Source organism: Dromaius novaehollandiae, chromosome 8, assembly GCF_036370855.1.
Source record: "Dromaius novaehollandiae isolate bDroNov1 chromosome 8, bDroNov1.hap1, whole genome shotgun sequence".
NCBI classification, from domain to species: domain Eukaryota; kingdom Metazoa; phylum Chordata; class Aves; order Casuariiformes; family Dromaiidae; genus Dromaius; species Dromaius novaehollandiae.
Genome location: NC_088105.1, coordinates 4181850 through 4201403, shown reverse-complemented (window position 1 = coordinate 4201403; position 19554 = coordinate 4181850). Strand labels below are relative to the sequence as shown.

The following is a 19554-nucleotide window of genomic DNA, read 5'->3' as shown; positions in this document are numbered from 1 at the left end:
TGTGGAGTGGAAAGGAGTCCTGGCTGGAGCGGGCTGAGGTGTCGTGCAGCTCTGGCTGGGCTCTGGAGAGACTGCTGCCAATGCATGTGTTAGGCAAGAGACTTTTGAGTTCCCTGTGGCTCTGCTTGGCTTCTTGTGTGGGAGCCCAGCCACTGCCTCTGGCCTCCTCCCGCTGCATCTTCTTGTGGCTCCACATTGGCAGGATTGGCTTTGAGGCCCGTCCTAGTGCTCGGAGGCACCTTCCCACTGTGGATGTCAGACGGCAGGATGCCCTTGTCCACCTCATGTCTCATGCCTCTGGTTCAGCTCTGATCTCTCCTGGTATCCAAGTAAAGGGTACGGTCTGAAGTGAAAGCCTGAACTTGCTGGTGCCTGCCATGGCTGTGTGTTTTGGGGCAGGAGGGAAGGGGAGATTACACCCGCACTGGTTGTCTCCTTGCTTCGGAAAGTGCAGAATGATGGTGAGCTTGTCGACTTGGAGCATGACGTGTCTTTCCCTTGCCTTCCAGAGGTCCTCACTGTCTGGGGGTGTGTGTCTGACTACATTGTATAGCAGCTGCTGCTGAACAAGGTGGGTCTTGTGTGCTCTTCCATCAAACCCTGATGCTTTCAGGCCTCCTGGCACCCCTGTGCGAGGCAGTGCAATTATTCTTCCCCTCCTCTGGAAGCAGAAAACTCCAGAAGGACACTGCAGCTCCTCTGTCAAGAGAGGTAAACGATCAGGCCTAGCCCCATGTGAGAAAGTGCTGGATGCTTTCTGGGGCTTCTCTAGGGCCCACGGCTAGAGTGCAAAGACCAAACAGGAAGCCGGGATGTTCTTTGGGGTTGTTTGATTGCTGGCAGTCCCTTGGATCTTGTCCGACTGGGGAGGCTTGCTTGGCTTTTACTGCATCAGATCTTCCTTTGAGAGAGAAGAGTAAGGAGAAGAAAATGTTGAGTCTCTAGGCCTTCTCAGCAGCTTTCCGAGGTGCCTGTCTTTTCCTCTGCGCATCATGAGTGGCCCGGGCACAAAGCCCTGTCCCTGCGCGCTGATGAATCGTGAGTTAATTTTCCCCTCTGCAGAACTCTTACCATGGCTCCTTTGGCTTCTCTTTTGTTTTCAGGGCGTCAGAATTCCCAGACTTGGGACATATGATGTCGTTTGAGCGCAAGTAGAGAGTAGAGAGAATACCCTTTTGACTGTTTGGAGACCCAGGTTTCATCTTGCGAAGTCTATTGCAGACGTTCATGGCCTCACAGATGATAAGGCATACGCTTTTGGTAAGGGGACAGAGGAAAAACCTTTCCTTTCCTTTGCGCCCTAGTGGGGCTGTGGGCTCATTACTGTTCAGAAGTGATGAGGATTTCTTCAAAAGATCCCAAGAAGAGCATCAGCTCGCCCAGAACAGCCAACCAACCAACCAAGTAGCACTTTCTAAAAGGGGCCCTTTCTGCATGAGTTTTTTAATACTCCTCAGATCAGAATCCTGCCTAACATGAGACTCTCTGTCTTTGACTTGCTTGACGCCTGACCACATCCCTGGTGTTTTGGGGCTGATTATCCTAACCAGCGGGCGCTCCACATTTAAGCTGCATCAGACCTTGCTGAAGCAAATGCCAGGGTTCCGGCTCACTCCTATGGCCTTGTTCTCATTGAAGGGGGACTAAGTCACCTGCAGACAACCTTGAGACAGAAATGGAAACAGCAGTTTGTAGAAAACCCCATTGGTGACCATGCTGATCATAATTTCTGGCCAGTGCTGTCAGCACGGTGGCTGCAGTGTGACATCATTGCTGGTGCCTGGGGGCACTGAGAGCTCGGGGCAGCGTTTGCAGTGATTTGTTTCCCTCCCAGGACCCCATCGTCTCTTCGTTGGGAACGACAGTCTGGCACTGCCCAGGGACAGGACTCTGGCACCAAAAGCTGAGGCATCTGCTGCTGCATTCTGAGGGTCTGTGGGGCGATGACCTGAATAACCCTAAGATCGGTTGTGCAGTCCTTGTGCTTGCCTTCTGCATGACACCCCTCTGACATGGCACAGCTGAGTCCCTTTGAGCCCCGAGTGCACAGAGTGCACCTGGCCGTGGGGCCTGGGCCACACACACCTCAGTGTGCATGGTGCTTTGGACTTACTCCCAGAAGGCAGGAAATCGGCTTGTGTCTGAAATCTGCCAGAGGCGTCAAGAGGACAGCTCTGAAGCTGTGTGTTGCCTGAGAGCCTGGGGGCAGCTGAAGCTTGGCTTCAGTTTCTTGAACGGTCCTGTGAGTTCTTTTGTCTGTTGTTGTTGTTTGCTAGATCAGAAACAAATGGAGCCACTGAAGTGTGCTGACTTAGCCTTGGACGTCGTGGCTTCAAGGAAGACAGTGAAGGCTTGCATTCGAGAGACCGTGCATCTTTTCTGTCACTGCACTTTGTGCCATTTTCATGGGCCCTGTGAGTCTCGAGGGCACAGATTGCCTCCTGACTGCCTCCTTCCTGGGTACAGACGAGGGGTACAGAAGGAGGGATTTCTTGACCTCAGGGTAGCTGCTGTGCAGTGGGGCTCTGCAGAGCTCTGTCATGCACCCAGGGCTGTAGAGCAACTCCAGTAACCACCGAGAGGGTGGAGTTTACTCTTTACAGGTGCACTGACATTTGTCAGGGAAGGTCTGCAAGTGAGCTGGAGGGCAAGACTAGCCTTCCCCATGGTTTTGTCTAACTGGAGAAAAAGAGACCAGTCCGTTCTCCATATACTCTATAAATAAGAGATTAGAGGTGGTATCCAATGGCAGGAAGGCAGATGTATGCCCCTCCAGGCACTGGACTCAGTTTTCTCAAATCATCTGCAAGCATGTTGCGTCATCTGCTTTGGAACACTCTGGACTTGACAGCACCTCTGAAAGACCTCTGTGACCAGATCCCTAATGCAAATTGCAAAGGGAATGTGTGTGTTCTCACTTCAACCTGGTGCCGCCGCCTTCTTTCCAGGTTTCAGCTTCAGACTAAGCCTCGGAGAAGAGCCATGAAACCTGCTGTGAAAGACAGTGCAAAGCCTATTCAAGCAACAAAGGTGAAAAAAGAAGAGCTTAGCGATAAGAGGGTCAAAAAAGGTAATGTAACAGCTGACTCCTTACAGAGCTGTGTAGCTTTCCCTGTTGTCCGTACCCCTAGGGAAGCAGAGCCAAGGTTATCATGGGATGTATGGGATAGTCTAAAGGGCTTCCTGGGACTGTATTTCACCCAGCATGGCAAATCTCTGGGGACTTGTTCTGGACCAGGAGCCCCCAACAGCCCTGCACCACCAGTTGCAGTTGACTGGTGCTCGCCCCACGGGTTGCAGCTGACACTGGTGAAGGACACTTTCTCACTGCACTCCATTCCCGAGCATATGTTGCAAGCTGCTCTTCTGTTTGAGGAGTTTGTGCAGGAAGGAGACAAAAGCTAGGGAAATCCATTGGCTTTGTGAATAACAAATTTTACCTTGAATTCAAAGGGCAGAAAGAACACTGTAGTTCCTCACAGAACTACTGTGTTTGAATTTGAGGAGAAAAATGACCTGGAGATGATTGTCAAAGGGCTGCCAACCTGTGCCAAAGCTCCATTTCCCTTTCAAAACTGGGAATTTCAAAATGAGGATCTTCAGGCTGAATGTGACAAAGTCATGCCTATGAGACCAGCCACAGAGATCAGACATTCTGCTCCTCTCGTGTGAAATTCTTCCCCCAGAGAGACTTTCTTAGGTCACCATCTCCTCCCAGCAAGCTGTCTTTTTCAGAGTATGGAGCAGGCAAAGCAGCACAAAAGCCATTCCCTGGAGAGCAAGTGAAGGAGGAAACGGAGCAGAGAAAAAAGTCCTCTGTGGGGTGAGTCTCTTGTCGAAAGGGATGAGGGTGAGGCTGTGCTGTTGTTCTGGTGCGAGTGAGAGGTGTCCTTTGAACGCAACTGTCTGCGCCAGCTTTGAAGGGCTATGACCACAGGTCACAACAACGCCTGTTTTCTGGCTGCATGGCAAGTGCGTAGTGGGTGTCTGTGAGACTCTCGTGTTGCCTGCATTTCTCTCCTGGCTCTGCTTCCAGGACACAGCTCTTTGGGGCATCTAAAGGCAAGTTGCGACTCCACAAGTTCAGGATCTTTTTCTTCTTCCCCGCAGAGGTATCTGAAAGGAACTTTCTGTTTGATGAAACTAGTTCAGGGTCCATAGACATTTTCATGAGAGCGCGGAGGGATGCAGAAGCTCTCAAATAGCTCTCGGGTGGTGCAAGTGTTTGAGCTGTGTCCTGCTCTGGGTTACTCCTGGGGCTCAGGCAGAACTGGCACAGATGGGATTAAACATGAAGCAGCTCCTTGCTTTAGTTTAACGGATGCTGCTTTACTGAGCTTTGGGGCACTGTTTAGTTCACTAGGAGTCTGTCCCTTTCTACCAAATGCCAAGAGAAGTGCCGTAGATAGACACGTGGCAGGCTTGCTTTTCTCACTGCATCACTTCCTCCTCCTTCGAGACTGTCTGCAAGTAAGAGTCCTCTTTCCAAACCTAAACACACAGTACTGGAGGCCATCAAAGAGTCTATACTGCAATTGCCAGGAGAGGGGAATGGCGTGTCCTGTCACGTCAAGGGAAAGCGGAGATCCTGGCCTTTCCTTTGCCGACATCACGCCACACCTGGGTGTTACAGCGCAGGCCTATCCCTCTTTCTGTTTTCATTTGAGCACAGTTAAGACATTACACCTAACTCTGGGGGACTGATGGCTGCCCCTCTTTGGCTTGTCCCTGGCCCCACTCGCTGAGGAGTAAAGACTACATGGAGGTCCAGACTGGCCAGTCCCTAGGGACGGCACCTCCGGGGCTGAGGGGAGGCATGCTGCTGCAGGACTCCCGCTGCTGCTGTCAATGTCCTCATTATTCAAGAAAAGCATTCAGCTTTTTCATTGGTTTTAGAGAGCCAACTTTTCAAACTCAGAAGCAAAATAAGTCTGTCCTGTCAGTAAACCAAGTAAGCAACAAGAATAATTCCTGCCTTGAACAAAGTAGTTTTTCTTCAGTTAGGCCATGGTCACTTTATGAATTAAAACCTACGAGTTCTGGTGTGAACACCTGTCCATTAAACATTGACATTCTTCCTAGCTGTTTGGCAGTGCTCATACCATTTTGAAACCTGTCTTCATAGAGAGGAGATGTGGCAGAAACAGATAAAAACAGGGAGAGTCTATGAGGAGAGGCTGACAGCTTGATGGGGTTGGAAGAGCCCTGAAACTCCTCCCAGGCCTGCAAGGCAACCTTCCCTTGCTGCAGCACCAGAGGCAGAGGCAGTGCTGGCACCAGAGCTGGGAGAAGCATGCCTGGCACGTGTATGGAAATGTCCAATTGTGTGCCCTTTTTCAGCTGCGGGCATTCGCCTTTTCTGTCTTGGACATGTTTCCGGACAACTGCAAGGAACCCCACGGTGGGAAGAAGGAGAGAGGCCCGCAAGGGCACAGGCACTGGGGAGAGCCAGGAGTGATCCAAGAGGCCCATGTCTGATTGTTGCAGAGAGGGCAGGAGGGACAGCAGAGCCTCCCTCATTTTCTGCCCCCACTCTCGAGGTCAGGGCACTTGTGGGAGGGCAGGTTTCAGCAGAGAGGGGCTCTGGGGTGGATGTTTCTGCTTTAGGCGCTAGGACAGAATCCCCTGGCGCTGCCCAGCCCCAGCTGTGCCTGCAATGGAGGCGTGCCTGTGCCTGCCATCAGGGAGGAGGCCAAGGGAGCTTGGGAGCAGGACTGGCAGGCAGAGACGAGGGTGTGCGAGGGAAAGGCAGCCCCCAGGAGTGGAGGATTTCTGCCCAGAGCCAGGGAGCAATGGGAGGCTCTCTTTGTCGACCATCTCTCTGAGGGGCCTGAACGGCAGGGTCTGCTTGTTGCGAGGGGTCTGAAGAAGCCGCAGGAGCAAAATCCCTGTCTGCCAGGGTCGCCAAGGGCTCTTGTGCCCAGATTCTGGCCCCCAGACTTCTTCTTCACATGGAACCCAGTGACAGACACGGTGACGGTGTCACAGTGGACAATGCGATGACACGGGTCACCAGGGCCAGGAGATAAAGGCCTCCTGGTGTCTGGCTGGCACTAGGTTGGGAGGCAGCTCCTCTGAGCAACCTGGTGAGGTGAGGGGAGTGGGGGCAGGTGTCCCGCAGAGGGATGGCTTGGGGAGGGGTGTGGATCGGGGGTCCTGCGCAGGGCGGAAAGGGCAGCCGGGGAGACAATGCCACTTCTCAGGGGAGCCGCAGAGCTCAAGGGCTGTCAGCCTCCCGTGCCCATCAGCAGTGCCCCTCGGCTGTGGTGTGACAGAGATTTGGGCAGCACCAGCCTTGCTTGAGTGTCAGGGCAGCGGAGGGGCTTGGTGGGTGCTGCTGAGGGAGGGAGCAGGTGCCCATGCCTCTGAGGTCCTGGTGCTGTGCTGCAGTCACCCCCTTGTCCTGCTCGTCCCTCAGGGTCGGCAGAGGAGCCTCTGGAGGGGAAAGCCCAGCCTAGCTGTGGCAGGACCTTTTCAGAGCTCTCAGGACCGACCTGCACTGTGGCCGCCATGAAGCGGAAGGCTCGCCAGTCGAGGGAGGATGGTGAGAGCAAAGTATCCCGGCAGCTCACAGAAACCGGGCAAAGGTGTTGTGGGGGTGACTTTTGTGCAGAGCTGGGAGTGGTGGCAATGGGCTGCAGGAGGTCCTCAAGAGCCCCACTGCAGGGCCCCTCTTGAACTTCAGCCAAGGAGGCTTGTTGTGTGGGGAGGGCGGGCTGTGTGGGGAGGGCAGGCGCTGCCCAGAGCTTGCTGTGCTCCAGGAGTCCAGGGAGGAAAGGGGAAGGCAAGGGCAGGGAGAGCGCGGGAGCCTCTGAGGCTGTGGGGAGCTTGGAGGGGCCTTGCTTTGGGCCAGAGCGTGGCACAGTCGGGGAGAGGTGGGGGCTGGAGTCAGCACCTTGCTGGGGTTTCCGTGGGAGCGGGATGTGCGTGGGAGTGGACGGGGACCGGCTGTGAAGGCAAAGCCCCACGGCCTGTGGGGAGGTGCTCTGACTCCTGAGACCCAGCGACACCCTTCCGCAGGCTGTCTGCCACCTCCTGCCCATCGCACTCCTGGGCGCCTGTTGTGACGCACATCCCAGCAATGCCCCCTTCCTCTCCAAGGCCCCCACGGGCCCTGCCAACGGCTCCAGGCCTGCTGCACCCCCTGGCACAGCCGAGAGACGATGCTCCCTTGGGGGAAATCCTCAGGCTGACTCTCCCCAGCCCCTCCAGAGGTGCTCAGTGGTGGTGATGTGTGCTCTCCCTCGCTGCTTCCCTCCCTGCCTCCAGAGTGTGTGCTGTGTCGCCGTGCGCACTCTGAGCCGGATGTCTACGGGCAGACGTGCCAGGAGGACGGCCTCTGTGCACATGAGTTTTGCCTGGTGAGTTCCCCTGGGGCTGCCCACAGCTTTGCCCTGGCACCCCAAGGGGCACGTGTGCATGCGTGGAATCACAGCCCCAGGCGCCCTGTAGGTGCCGACTCCTCCTCCTGCGCTCCCAGCACAGCCTCCCCACCCGGATGCTGCCGATTGACCCTGTTCCCTGTGTGTGTGGGAGATCCAGCCCTCCCGACCTGGTCCTCAAAAGAGAATGCGCCCAGCCCCAGGGTCTCTTTGAGTTGCTTTCCTGAGCAATGGCTGTGCAGTGGTGTCCACCAGCTCTTCTGCACAGTTCCCTGGGTCAGCAGCTTGCAAAGCCACAGCACACCCAGAGCTCGGCCCTCCCCATGCCTTCTTGTTCAGAAAGAGGTCTAAGGCAAGCGCTACTGCAGCTCGCCCAGTCCCGGGGGAGCTAAGCACTGCCTGCCCCTGCTGTCTCTCAAGGCTCAGGACAAGCCATCAAGAATGGTGCCTGTCTCACTGACCTGATGAGCTCCTGCACTTTTCTGCCTTCCAGTATCTTGCTGAAGGGCTTTACCAGAGAGGCACGGATGAGGATGGATTCTGCCGGTTCCTCCCTGAGGATATCAGGCAGGCAGTGAATCGGGCAGCCCAGAAGGTGAGGATCTAGCAGGGGAGGAGGGTTGTGTTGCTGTGACGGGTCTCCCTCATGGCCTTCCCTAGCCAGTCCCAGGAGGTCACGAGCCCAGCTTGCATTAGTGTCCCAAGTGCTCCTGCATGTCTGTCTCTGCAAGAAGGCAGCCAGCTCCCTAGCGGTGCTAATGAAGGAGGGAGAGCCTGGCTGCACGTCATTGCCTGCTGCCGCTCCTGGCTCCCCATCACAAGCTCAGGGTCACCTGCTTGGTTTCTTTACCTGATGCTGATGCTGATGTCCAAGAAGATCATAGGCAGGGTGTTTTGAGGACAAGCTGGAAAAGAGGGTTCTTTAACAGAAGGCTCCTATGTGAGCTGAGCCAGGTCCAGAGAGCCCTGTGTCCTCCCCCGAAGGGCAGGGCAGAGCTCGGGGTCCCTGACCAATGTCACTGATGGTGAGCGGGGTGCTGCTGTGCTCTTTGCAGACCTGCTGTGTCTGTGGAAAGATGGGGGCCACCGTTGCATGCCAGCAGAAGCGATGCGCCCACAAGTTCCACTTCCCCTGCGGGTCCAGACAGGGCTGCGTCTCGCAGTTCTTTGGGGAGTTCAGGTAAGGGCTGCCATTTCTCGGGCTGGAGCCTCCCGTGCCTAAAATCCCCTCCTGCTCCCCGCTGCCCTCACTGGCCAAGCGTTTGGGCAACCTGCCTGCTCTGCCCTGCAGTGACCCCTGCAAATGTCCCCTGGGGCCTGATCCAGGACATGGAGGGCTCATGTACCGTTTTCCCCCCTTCCCTGTGGTGCTGGAGCTGAGCAGGAGGGTGTGCCATCAGCGATGCCCTAGCAATCCATTGGTCTCAGCCCCCTGGGGGGCCAGGATGGATTCCTAAGGGCTGAAGGCTGGCAAACGTGTGTCTTTGCCAAGGCCTCCACCCTGCAGGCAAAGCCCCCATAAGTGCCCCAGGGCCCTTCAAGCAAGTGTGGAGCCCAGGCCTCAGCCAGGACATGCGGAGCCCTTTTGGGTGGGGAACACGCTGGGAGGAAAGGGATGTGAAAAGGGACATGTGCACAGAGCACTGCAGTGGTGATGGCCTCTACAGCCATGGGAAGCCTCATCCAGAGACAAGGAAGGACTCCTGCAGCTCCTCCAGGCTCCCCTCTTTGTCTTCGCTCAGGTCATTGTGCTGGGAGCATCGCCCACAGCAGACAGTGGAGACGCACCAAGACGGGGACACCGTGTGCATCATCTGCATGGAGCCCGTGGAGGACAGGACCTCCTACAGCACCATGGTGTGTCCCTTCTGCAAGCACGCCTGGTTCCACCGAGGCTGCATCCAGGTAGGAGACCCTCCCCTCTCCCACCTCTGAAGCACCAGAGGTGCCCAGCAGCAGTGTCCCGCTCACACTGGTAGTCGTTCTCCTGCAGGGACATGCTCTCCGTTCTGCTTTGAAGCACTTTGCGTGTCCCTTGTGCAAGGACCGTGAGAAGTTTCTGCCTGAGATGTGGCGCCTGGGTATCCGCATACCTGACAGGTTGGTTCTCTTCCTCCCTCTCGCCATGCGTAGAAGAGATGAGAATGGCCAGGGAGCTGTTCCCGCCCAGCCCACAGTCCCTCCACACAGGCTGTACCTCCAGCAAGAGCAGCTGCCTGCAGGAGAGGATGATACAGCTCTGCCTACAGGGATGTCCTGTACTCTGTTCCTCCCACAGGAAAGGGGCTTGCTGAGGAAGAATTAGGGCATTGGTGGTTATGAGCTGTGGAGGGATTTGTTGTTCCGTGAGATTGTCCAGCTGCTTTCTGGGCTTTTTTTCTCCTGGGATCAGCTTCTCTCCCTCAAAGCTCTTCTGGGGCAAGGAGGGCTCCCACTGAACTCCCGTTAGGGCTCTTCCCTCTTGGTTTCTGCCTGCAAGCATCTCAGGCAGTTGAGAGCAGAGGTCAGTGGCATCAGTCCCATTTTGCAGAGGGGGAACGTCAGTCCTGAAGAGGGCCCAGCAAGGCTTGGGTGGGACTCCCAAAGAGGCCTGGCCCCCACGTGTCCTGCTGGCCTAGTCCCCTGCTTCACTGAGGTGATGCAAACAAAGGGCTCCAGAAGACCAGGGGCCTGCAGTCAGGATCTGACCGATGCAAGGGGTGAGGGAGTCTCATGTCCTTTCCTTCCTTCTCCCACAGAAGACCGGCTTGGGAGGAGGAGGAGGAGCAGAACTTGGAAGACCTATATGAAACATACAGCCACTGTGATGCCAGCCAGTGCCTTTACCGGGGAGGCAGGGAGCAGTCAGAAGAGGAGGGGTAAGCCTCTGCAGCAGCAGTTTCCCAGCCTCCTCAGAGGAGGCAGAGGCCTTAGCAGTGGCTTGGCCAGATGTCTGAAGGGCTTGCAAGAAGGTGGAAGGACCCCAGGGTCCTGGGTTCTGCCGAGGTTCATTTGTCTCAGCCAGGACCTGGGGAGCAAGGACTCTTGGCAGCCAGGTGGGGCCAGGCCAGGAAGCTCTGTGGGCACTGCCGCTCTCTGGCCACTTTGTCCTTGGGGGGCTCCCTGGCATCACTCCCTGCTGGGGCCTCCCTGCTCAGCAGCCTCTCTGCTTCCCCAGCCCATGGCAACTGCTGCTGTGCTCCTCGTGCGCTGCCAGCGGGACACACCGCCGATGCTCCTCCGTGGGGGATGCCACGGGCCTGTGGGAGTGTGACGGCTGTGCTGGCCAGAGCACTGGTAAGGGGCCGAGGACCTGGGTGCCAGGGCTAGAGGCAGGTGCCAGGCAGGCCCTGGCAGGGGGTGGTCAGGGTGGGGGTGGCAGAGTCACCCGGGAGGGTTGCGGGGCACAGCTCCGATCTCTCCAGTCCAGTGGGTGTGTGGTGGATGTGCTGACCTTTCTGCCTCCCCTTACAGCATCCAGCGTGCCGTCGGCACCAGGCTGCCCCAGCACCAGCCAGGCAGTGCTGGCATCCTCCCAGGGCTCCCCGGATGCTGGGAGCAGCAGCTCAGTGCTGTCCGGGCGAGACAGGAGGGCAGGCCGCTCCAGGTTCCTGCACCGGCCCGCACATCCCTACAGCCAGCCCTGAAGACCGCTGCTGAGGGCACTGATGCCCAGCCGCTGGCAGAGGGAGTCAAGGGGAACACCCCGGGGCTAGCTGTGCAGGAGCTGCCTGCATGCTACAGCCCCACTGCACTGCCTGCCCTGAGAGGGCCGCTGTCTTCCCAGCAGCAGGGAACCACGCTGTGCCAGCAAGGGGAGGCTTGCGGAGCCGCACAATCTCCCACAGGCTCATGCAAGGGGTGTGCTGCAGGGCCATGAAGTCAGCAGCTAAATAAAGGATGCTCTGCGAGGGGCTGTGCTGATTGACCTGTGTTCGGAGAATGGCCTGCTTCCTGCTCCGCCGTTCTGTGGGGTCTGGTTTTGGGGTGGGAGCTGCGGGCTTCTGCTCTCTTTGACTGTTGCCAGGACCTTCCTGAGAGCTTTCTAGCTAAGGCCAGGCTTTGGCCAGGTGCTCGTCCACGTGCCTGTGGCCTTGTTGTCTCTCAGGAGGCTGCCTGGGCTGACACAGAGGGGAGCAGAAGCATTCTGTGGGAGACAAAGCCAGGGGAGCCTTAGGCTTCCCTTGGATGACAAGAGGAGGGCAGAGTGTGGGTGCTCCCGCAGAGCCCCCAACTCCACAGAGGGGAGGTCCCATAACCCAGCTTGCTCAAGCAGAGAGAGGGCAAAAGGGACTGGAGTTCAGAGCAGGCAGGCAGGATCCCCAACTTCTGGCATCATCTGCTGGTGGGAGGGCAACAGGGCTAGGCGGCTCAGGTTGAGGTGGGCAGTGGCGGTAGGAGTTGGAGCCAAGGCGTATTTGGAGCCAGTGCTTCTCATCCTGTCACTGGGCACCGACCAGACAGAGAAGAGTCGGGTTCTGTCTTCTTTTCTGCCCTCCACCACGTAAGACAAGAGGCCCCTTGAGCCTTCTCTCCTCCAGGCTCTACGCTCCCAGCTCCCGCAGCATGGGGTTATGCCTCGCCAGGCGCAGGACTTGGCGTTTCCCTCTGCTGAACCGCAGGAGACTCCTCCGCCCATCATTAACACATTTGAGTCAGAGATCAACAGCTTACATTTTTTTTTCTAGTTTCATGATCATTTCTCAGAGAGAAGAACAAATCTACATATGGGACCTCATCCCATTTGTTCTGTCTCCTGCAAAACAACATAAGTTGCAAGATTGTATTATAGTTTAGCGTTCCCATTTCTGGCCATTTTTCCTCATCCTCCAGTTTATACATTGGCCACCACTGAGTACAGTATTCCTTTAGTTTTCTCCTTGTTAAAGGATTCCCACCAAACTTACTCCAATGTTTCAGGATGCATCCTAAAGGAGAACAGGAGGATACCCCCACAGATTGTCCTGTTCCCATATTATTACCCTTAAAAGAACGTTCTTACCAATTACGCTTTCGTACACTCCAGTCGTCACTGTCCAAACGTGTACAAAGCTTTCCTTTGGTTACCACAACAACCAGTTACCCTTGTATCATACATACCCTTTATGCAATGTCTCTTAATAATTACTGCGTTGCACCTTTGAGTCGCTTACCTGTTCCGACCAGGGAGGGTGCTCACGGAGTCTTCTTTCTGAGCTTCTCAGGGTTGTCTTGTAACACTTCCACAAGCAACCCTACTTAGAGCGCCACCAAATTGTCAGCAAGTATCCAGGCAAACTTACAGGTGATTGAGCCAGCTGTACTAAAAGGCACCAGGAGTTTGGTAGCAGAGCAAGCCTCTCAGACCAACGCCCAGAAAGACTGCATGCTGCTGCTACACCCCCACCCCCATTCAATGGGATGCTTGTATTTTGCCTTCTGGGTAGCATCCTGCCAGCTCCCTAGAGATGTGAATTCAAAACATTCAGAGCCATCCTCTCCAAAACGGAGAGCTGCTGTTCCTGAGGCAGCCGTGTCCTGCCAAAGCCCACCCTGGCCCTGCCTGCACCAGCCCATCTACCCACCCTCCCCTCTCCACAGCGGCAGGCTCTGGGCCCAGGGTCCCTGCCCCAGGGCAGAGACACAAAGCTCCCCAGCACTGGCCATGAAGCTTGTGCTTTTTTCCTGCTCCCTGCAGGGTCCGAGCAGCAGCAGAGGGCTCACACAGAGGTGCCAGCGCCTCTGCCGTGGTGCCGCCCCGGGTGGGGATGCTCAGGCCTGTGCAGAGGCCTGGGATATGCCTCTCCTGGGCCAGCTGTGTGTGGAGGAGGGACTGCTCTCGTGCTGCCTGCCCCACGGAAAAGGCGCTGCAGTATGGACACCCGGTGCTGGGGGGCCGCAGCACCATCACTCCAGCCACCAGGAGGGGCTCAGGAGGCACCCGCTCTGCCAGGACCTTGCATGGGAGCAGAGGAAAGGGGCAAGAGAGCCCTCCAAGTGCTGGCATCGGGGCTAGGGGTTTGTTAACAGCTGACCAGCCCAGGGTTTCACCTTGGAAGAGCCACAGCATTCCCACCTGCGTCCTGCACTGCTGAGTGGGAGTGAACTCCTCCTGAGACTGCAGGTCTGACGTGCAGCCTGGCAGCAAGTACCTTCTTCGGAACAAAAATGTGAACGGGAAATGTTAACCCAGTCAGCCCTGCAAGGTATTCATTGCTGGTCTAGGGTTTTCTTCTCTCTCTCTCTGTAGACCTGCTCAGAAAGCCCCTGCTCTGCCAGTTAGGGCTGGGCTCCGGAGCTGGGTGTCTTTTTCTTCTCAGCAAGCCTGGATAGCTCAGTTGGGAGAGCATCAGACTTTTAATCTGAGGGTCCAGGGTTCAAGCCCCTGTTCAGGCGACAGCCTTCCTATTTACTCACTGCTTTCCCCTTTGCACAACAAGTGGCACTGCCAAAACTGAGGAACCCCAAGGGCATCCTTAGAGCCATAAATAAACTCTTGGCATCCAACTCCTGTCTCCCACAAAAGACGCAAGCTCTCTCTCTCCTTCCTCAAGCACCTCAAGGATGAAACCAGCAGAGGCAGCTCTGACACAGATCTGCCTTTCTTCCCACATTGCACTCTGTCTCTCCTAGGCAGCCTGCTGCTCACTGCCTAGACTCCAGCTGGGAACTCTCCTAGGCAGGGCCTGAGAGATTTACTCTTTTGCTCACCTCCAAGCACTCCTAGACTTCCGTGTCCTTCAGGGCTGCAGCCATTGCGACAGAGCAGTCACTCGCACTGTTGCCAACAGGGACAAGTGCCTCACCGGTTTCTAAGATGAAATCCTCCCTCAGGAGACGGTTGGGCTTGATTTACCCACAGGAAGGCCTTGAGAAGATGAGGAAGGAGCAGCAAAAATACATCTTGCAGGACAAGAGCCTAACAAAAGCAGTAAGTCACAAACTACTGACGTGGGGCTTCTCTCCCCATGTGCAGGCAAGGTGAGCGCCCTCCCCGGGGGATGCATCCCAGCCCTCCCGTGCACCAGAGCCCATGCAGACAGTGTGGGGAGGATGCCCACGCAGCAAGAGCCAGAGCCAGAGCCAGAGCCAGGCAGGATGCTGCCCTGGTACCCACTCCCCAAAACTGGCCTCCTGCTCTACCGCCTCTCTCCATGTAGCTCCATGGACACTGGGCCGTGGAAGGGGCACAGCCTTTCCCTCCGGGCTGAGACAGAGCTGGCGACTGGGGATTAAAGGGCAGACTAACATGGGTGACACTGCTGCGGGTGTTTGCTACAGGCCACCTGAGCAGGGAGGAGAAGGAAATGAGGCCTTCTACAGACAGCTGGAAGCAGCCTCACAGTCACAGGCCTTAGTCCTCAGGGGGGTTTGAACCACCCCAATACCTGCTGGAGGGACGACACAGCAAGGCACCAGCAATCCAATGCTGGGATGGGGCTAGGAAGGCCAAGGCCCATCGGGACTTTAAACTGGCAAGAGGTGTCAAGGACAACAAGAAGGGCTTCTCTGAACACCTCAGTAACAAAAAGAAGGCACGGGCAAATGTGGACCTGCTGCTGAATGGGGCAGGGGCCCTGCTGGCAAAGCATACCAAAAAGGCAGAGATGCTGAATGCCTTCTTTGCCTCAGTCTTTACTGGTACGACTGGCCCTCAGGAATCCCAGGCCCTGGAGACCAGGGGAAAAGTCTGCAGAAAGGAAGACTTTCCCTTGGTGGAGGAGGATTGGGTTAAGGATCCCTTAAGCAAACTGGACACCCACAAGTCCACAGGCCCTGACGGGATACACCCACAAGTGCTGAGGGAGCTGGCCGATGTCTGAACTTTTCAGTGGGAACCTAGGGTCAGGCCATGTTGTGGTGGCCGACAAGCCTAATTTCCGTATCAGTTTGGCGACACAGGTGGGACCCTAGGCGACCATTGTCGCGGCCTCTCGTCTCCAAACGATCATCTGGCGCCATCGGGTGAGTTCACCTGGGATCTTTGGCACCGAGAGGCACCGAGAAGGTGAGTCTTAAACTCCCGCCTAAATTCTAAATTCTGGTCTGGGAACAGTGCACTGTAAGGGGTACGCGGGCTGATCACCGTAAGGCGTACCAGGGGGACGGGTGTGAGTCCCATCCCCAGGGTTTGAGTGGGTTTGAAGTCCCAGCTCGGTCCGGCTGGAGAAGGGGTGCGCAGCCTGAGCAGCATAAGGCGCACTGCAAGACTGCAAGACAGAAGTCTAGAGTCACTGTGACTGGTGTGAGCGTGAACAGTGCTGTGTGTGCGAGTGCGTATAGCCTGGGAACCGATCAGGGCGCCCGTCGGCTGAGGAAGCCACCCGCTGCGAAGGGACAGCAGTCCTAGCAGTTCAAGACTCGGGGGGTGGGAGTGCGGTTCCCAGAGAGCGAGAGAAAGACACTGTGTGATCCCACCAGCCGCAGGGGCTGGTGTTACTGGTAAGGAAGTGCGCTGCCTGATTTGCTTAAGACGCACTTCTCAGGAACTCAATATGGGGAATAATTTTGGCACAGAAAAGGGGATGCCCTTAGCTGAAATTTTGGAAAACTGGAGTAAGATTGATGGTACCAAAAATTAAAAAAACCCCACAAAACAGTTGGTCCAACTGTGTCAGGAGGATTGCCCATTCCTGACAAAGGAGGGAAACCCAGCGGAACGGTGGCCACCACAAGGGACTTTTGATCAGCAGGAACTAACTATCTTGTAAAATCGTCTGGAAGACAGGTTTCCAAGTCGAATGGATTACTGGTATGTTTGGGAGAACTGGGCATGGGCGCGGGAGCATTTGAGCCAGGAAGGAGGGAGGAAAGAAACCTGCCGAAGGTAACACTCGTGTTAGCAGATGCTAGTACCCCGGACTGTGCTCCAAAAGTTTCTGCTCCACCTGATATGCCTGATGATCTCTCTGTCATTACTTCTCCTTCTCCTCCTCCTTCTCCCTCTACTCCACTGGCTGCCGGACTCTATCCTGTGATCCCCAACGTGCTGACTAACCCTGCCGCTTTACAGCCAGGGGAAAGGGAGGGCCCAGGGGACATGGGCTATTTTTCTGATATCTTTGGTTAACTGGAGAACTACTTTGCCTACATCATCTATCTCTAAACAACAGTTGGAAATATTCAATTTTCCACACACCCCTCCCTCTTCAGCTAACAGATAGTCTAAAACCATGCGGTGCTGAAGGATTGCCGTGCGCATCTGTTGGGACTGCCAAGTTAAAAGATCTATTGCATCCGCGGTTTTGTTGGTAATAATTTCCAAAGCCGCTTGTAGTCTGATTATTCGATTTAGGTTATAAATTGGTTCTCTCACCCCCGATATTGGTTCATTGGGGTTCCAGGTTGCAGGCCCGTAATGTTGAATTATTCGTTCAGGAGGCCACTCATTATTCCCCCATTTTTGCGTCCCACCCAAATCTACCTTAATGGATCGCGTCTTACGGGCAACCCTTCTGTCTCTGAGGTTGTCATATACCTTTACGCCTAACTGAGGTCCGCCTGTTTCTGGTAAAAGGAAAAACAAAGGTCTGATAATCCCTATATAACAAATTCCCGACCACCCCGCAGGTAAAGATTTATATGCTGTGTGTCCGCAGATCCAATAATGCCCCTTCTTAGCTCCGACACCCTGAGCAAATGGCCCATCCATCCCTGTTGGGAATTGAAAGTAAGTTGTGTCTCTGTCACCCAGAGGGCTGACAAATGTGACTGCCTCATCACCTATTCGGCCGGTACAATACCAAGCCCCAGAAGTGTCTTTCCATTTGCAGGTTCGCTTGTAAGGGGGATAATTGGGTTGTCGGTGAATTACAGTTTCATTTTTATTTGACCAGTATCCCTGAAGTCCCCGATTGCGCCCCGTTTCATCTAGCCACATCCATAGGTAAAGATTCCTGTTTTTCTCGAGAGGCTTACGAGTGAGTGTCCATCGACATTTACTTTCCCCCACTTTAATCCCTCCCTCCTGGGTACGATTTAAACAATATTGCCCCATTGCTGGAAATTGGATTGGCCAGTTCCCACTGTCGTCCCACGTGTCGTTCGCGGTTTGGCTATAATTGCTTATGATCTGGTCTGGGGTGAGGGATGTGGATGTCCACGGCCAACTTGATAATCCTAGCGGTCCTCCGCAAACCCAGCAGTGGCTTAAATTGAAAGTTTGGCTTACTGCTTTCGCCAGCAACACAAATTCGTTGTTCTCGAAGGGATTAAATGGGTTGGGGGAAGGTTGAGGGAGTGGTCGTTCGTCGCCTTTGTGGATGCATCCTTGAATCAGGATGGTCCAGAGCAGTAGGTGCATCTTGGTCAGATCGCCGCCCTTGAAAACAGAAATAAGAACAAACTCGCTCCTCGGGTCAGAAGGAGGGGATAATCCATTTTGTGTGAATCTTGTGGGTCTTTCCACTAGCATCTTTTGCTCTCCAAGTATATTTATTTATCGGGGTGTCTAATGTAAGTGGTACAGCTCCCACGGTGGGAAATTCAACCAAAACAGATTGGCCAGGGGAATGGGATGGAATATCAGAGGGATCGGAGCTCTGGGAGGCGGGTATGGTTGTTGGGGCTTGTGGACAAAATGCTGCAATTTTGGGACATCCATTTGTCCCCCAGCGGCTATTGACACCGGTCACTGCCTCCCCCACCCGCTCAGCCCATCCTGGTTTGTGCGGTTTTAAAAAGCGCTTGAGCAATCCGTTGGTTCGCTCCACAATCCCGTTCGCTTGCGGGTAGTATGGGGTGTGGAACACCCACGAAATTCCTTCCTGAGCCGCCCACTCCTGGACTATTTTCGCAGTGAAATGTGAGCCATTATCAGACGGAATAGCCTGTGGTTTGGGAAAGGTTCCGAACCATTCCTTGAGGGGCCTCACCGTGTTCTCCCCGGTCGCCTTGGTGCAGGCCCGGGCTTGCGCAAGTCCGGATACTATTTCGACTCCCACCAGCACATAACATTTCCCTGCTGATTTTCGGAAAGGCCCGATGTAGTCGACCTGCCAGGCCTCCCATAAGCCTTTTCCTTCCCTGAGGTGCAGGGGCTCGTTTTCTAGGGGGTGCCTGTCCAAACGGACACGGCATTGCTCGCAAGAAGGTATGCAAGTTTTGCACTCCTCTCTAGTGACCGGCCATCCCCGAGCTTGTGCCTCGTGGAAGAGATCGTTGATCCCTGAGTGCCTCCTTTTTACGTGCAGCCACTCTAGTAAGTACTCCCAGTTTTCTTGTACCTGGGCACGTTGTAACAGAGCTAACCGAGCTAATTCGTCTACTTCAGCATTCCACCGGCCTGCCGGGGTATGGTCTTGTTGGTGGGAAGCCACCCATGCCACCGCAAATTCCCCCCATCTTGCAATTGCAAGGATATCTTGCCACCTCTCCTTCTGCCAGACTGGTATTCTGTTAACCTCCCAGCCATTTTGCTCCCAAAAAGGAAGCCATTCCATGCAGCCTTTGAACACTGCATATGAGTCCATGTAGATGTGTACAGGGGAAGTAGCCTGGCTTTCATGTTGGAATACGCTCCACACTGCAACCAGCTCTCCCACCTGCGCACTGCCCTCTCTTTCTGTAATGATCTGCTCCTTAGTCCCCACTTGGAGCGCCACAGCCTGGCATCTCCAGGTTTTCCCTTCCCGCTTTGAGGAAGCGTCTGTGAACCATGCATTTAGGATCTGACTGGAAAATGGGGGAGCTACTTGAATCACAGGGGGAAGCTGGGGGTTTTCTTTATCCAAGTCTGCTTCGTCTTGTATGTTTAATACTTTAGCGGCTCCTTCCGTTATGGAAAAGATTTCGCAATAATGTTCTATTTGTGCGTACCATTTTCGTATGGAGGCTCTCTGAGCCACCCCATCAGGGGGCGGGGTCCCTGCCAGGACCTCTTTGGTCACTTTAAACGGACCTCGGAGAACTATGGGTTGCTTTCGAATAGTCTGTTCAGCCTCCCTTAGAGCAAGGCTGACTACAAACAGCCCCTTCTCCCACGTGGTGTACCGCTTTTCAGCGTCTTTGAAGCTGCGTGAATAAAACCCAATGGGCCGTGTAGGCCCCTCTGGCCCCTTCTGCCACAGGTGGATAGAGAGCCCGGTCCGGGCAAACCCCCATTCGATCTGGATAGGGTCAGTGGGGTGGATTGGCCCCAAAGCTTGGTAAGCATTTGCCTCAAAAACCAGCAGCTGCAATGCCTCATCGTGGACTGAGGTCCACTCCCAGTGAG

General features: G+C 55.3%; 1 protein-coding gene and 1 non-coding gene across 2 annotated transcripts; both read left to right on the top strand.

Moving 5' to 3' along the window:
• Positions 1-2982: 2982 nt before the first annotated feature.
• On the top strand, positions 2983-10244 carry LOC135329090 (PHD finger protein 7-like). The gene is made up of 7 exons (XM_064516397.1): positions 2983-3070; positions 6419-6555; positions 7876-7977; positions 8438-8562; positions 9125-9287; positions 9376-9482; positions 10121-10244. Exons 1-7 carry the CDS (start codon positions 2983-2985, stop codon positions 10242-10244), a joined length of 846 nt encoding a protein of 281 aa, XP_064372467.1.
• A 3419-nt stretch (positions 10245-13663) lies between these two features.
• TRNAK-UUU (transfer RNA lysine (anticodon UUU)) lies at positions 13664-13736 on the top strand. Its single transcript has one exon. It is a non-coding gene; the product is annotated as a tRNA-Lys (tRNA).
• Positions 13737-19554: the final 5818 nt, after the last annotated feature.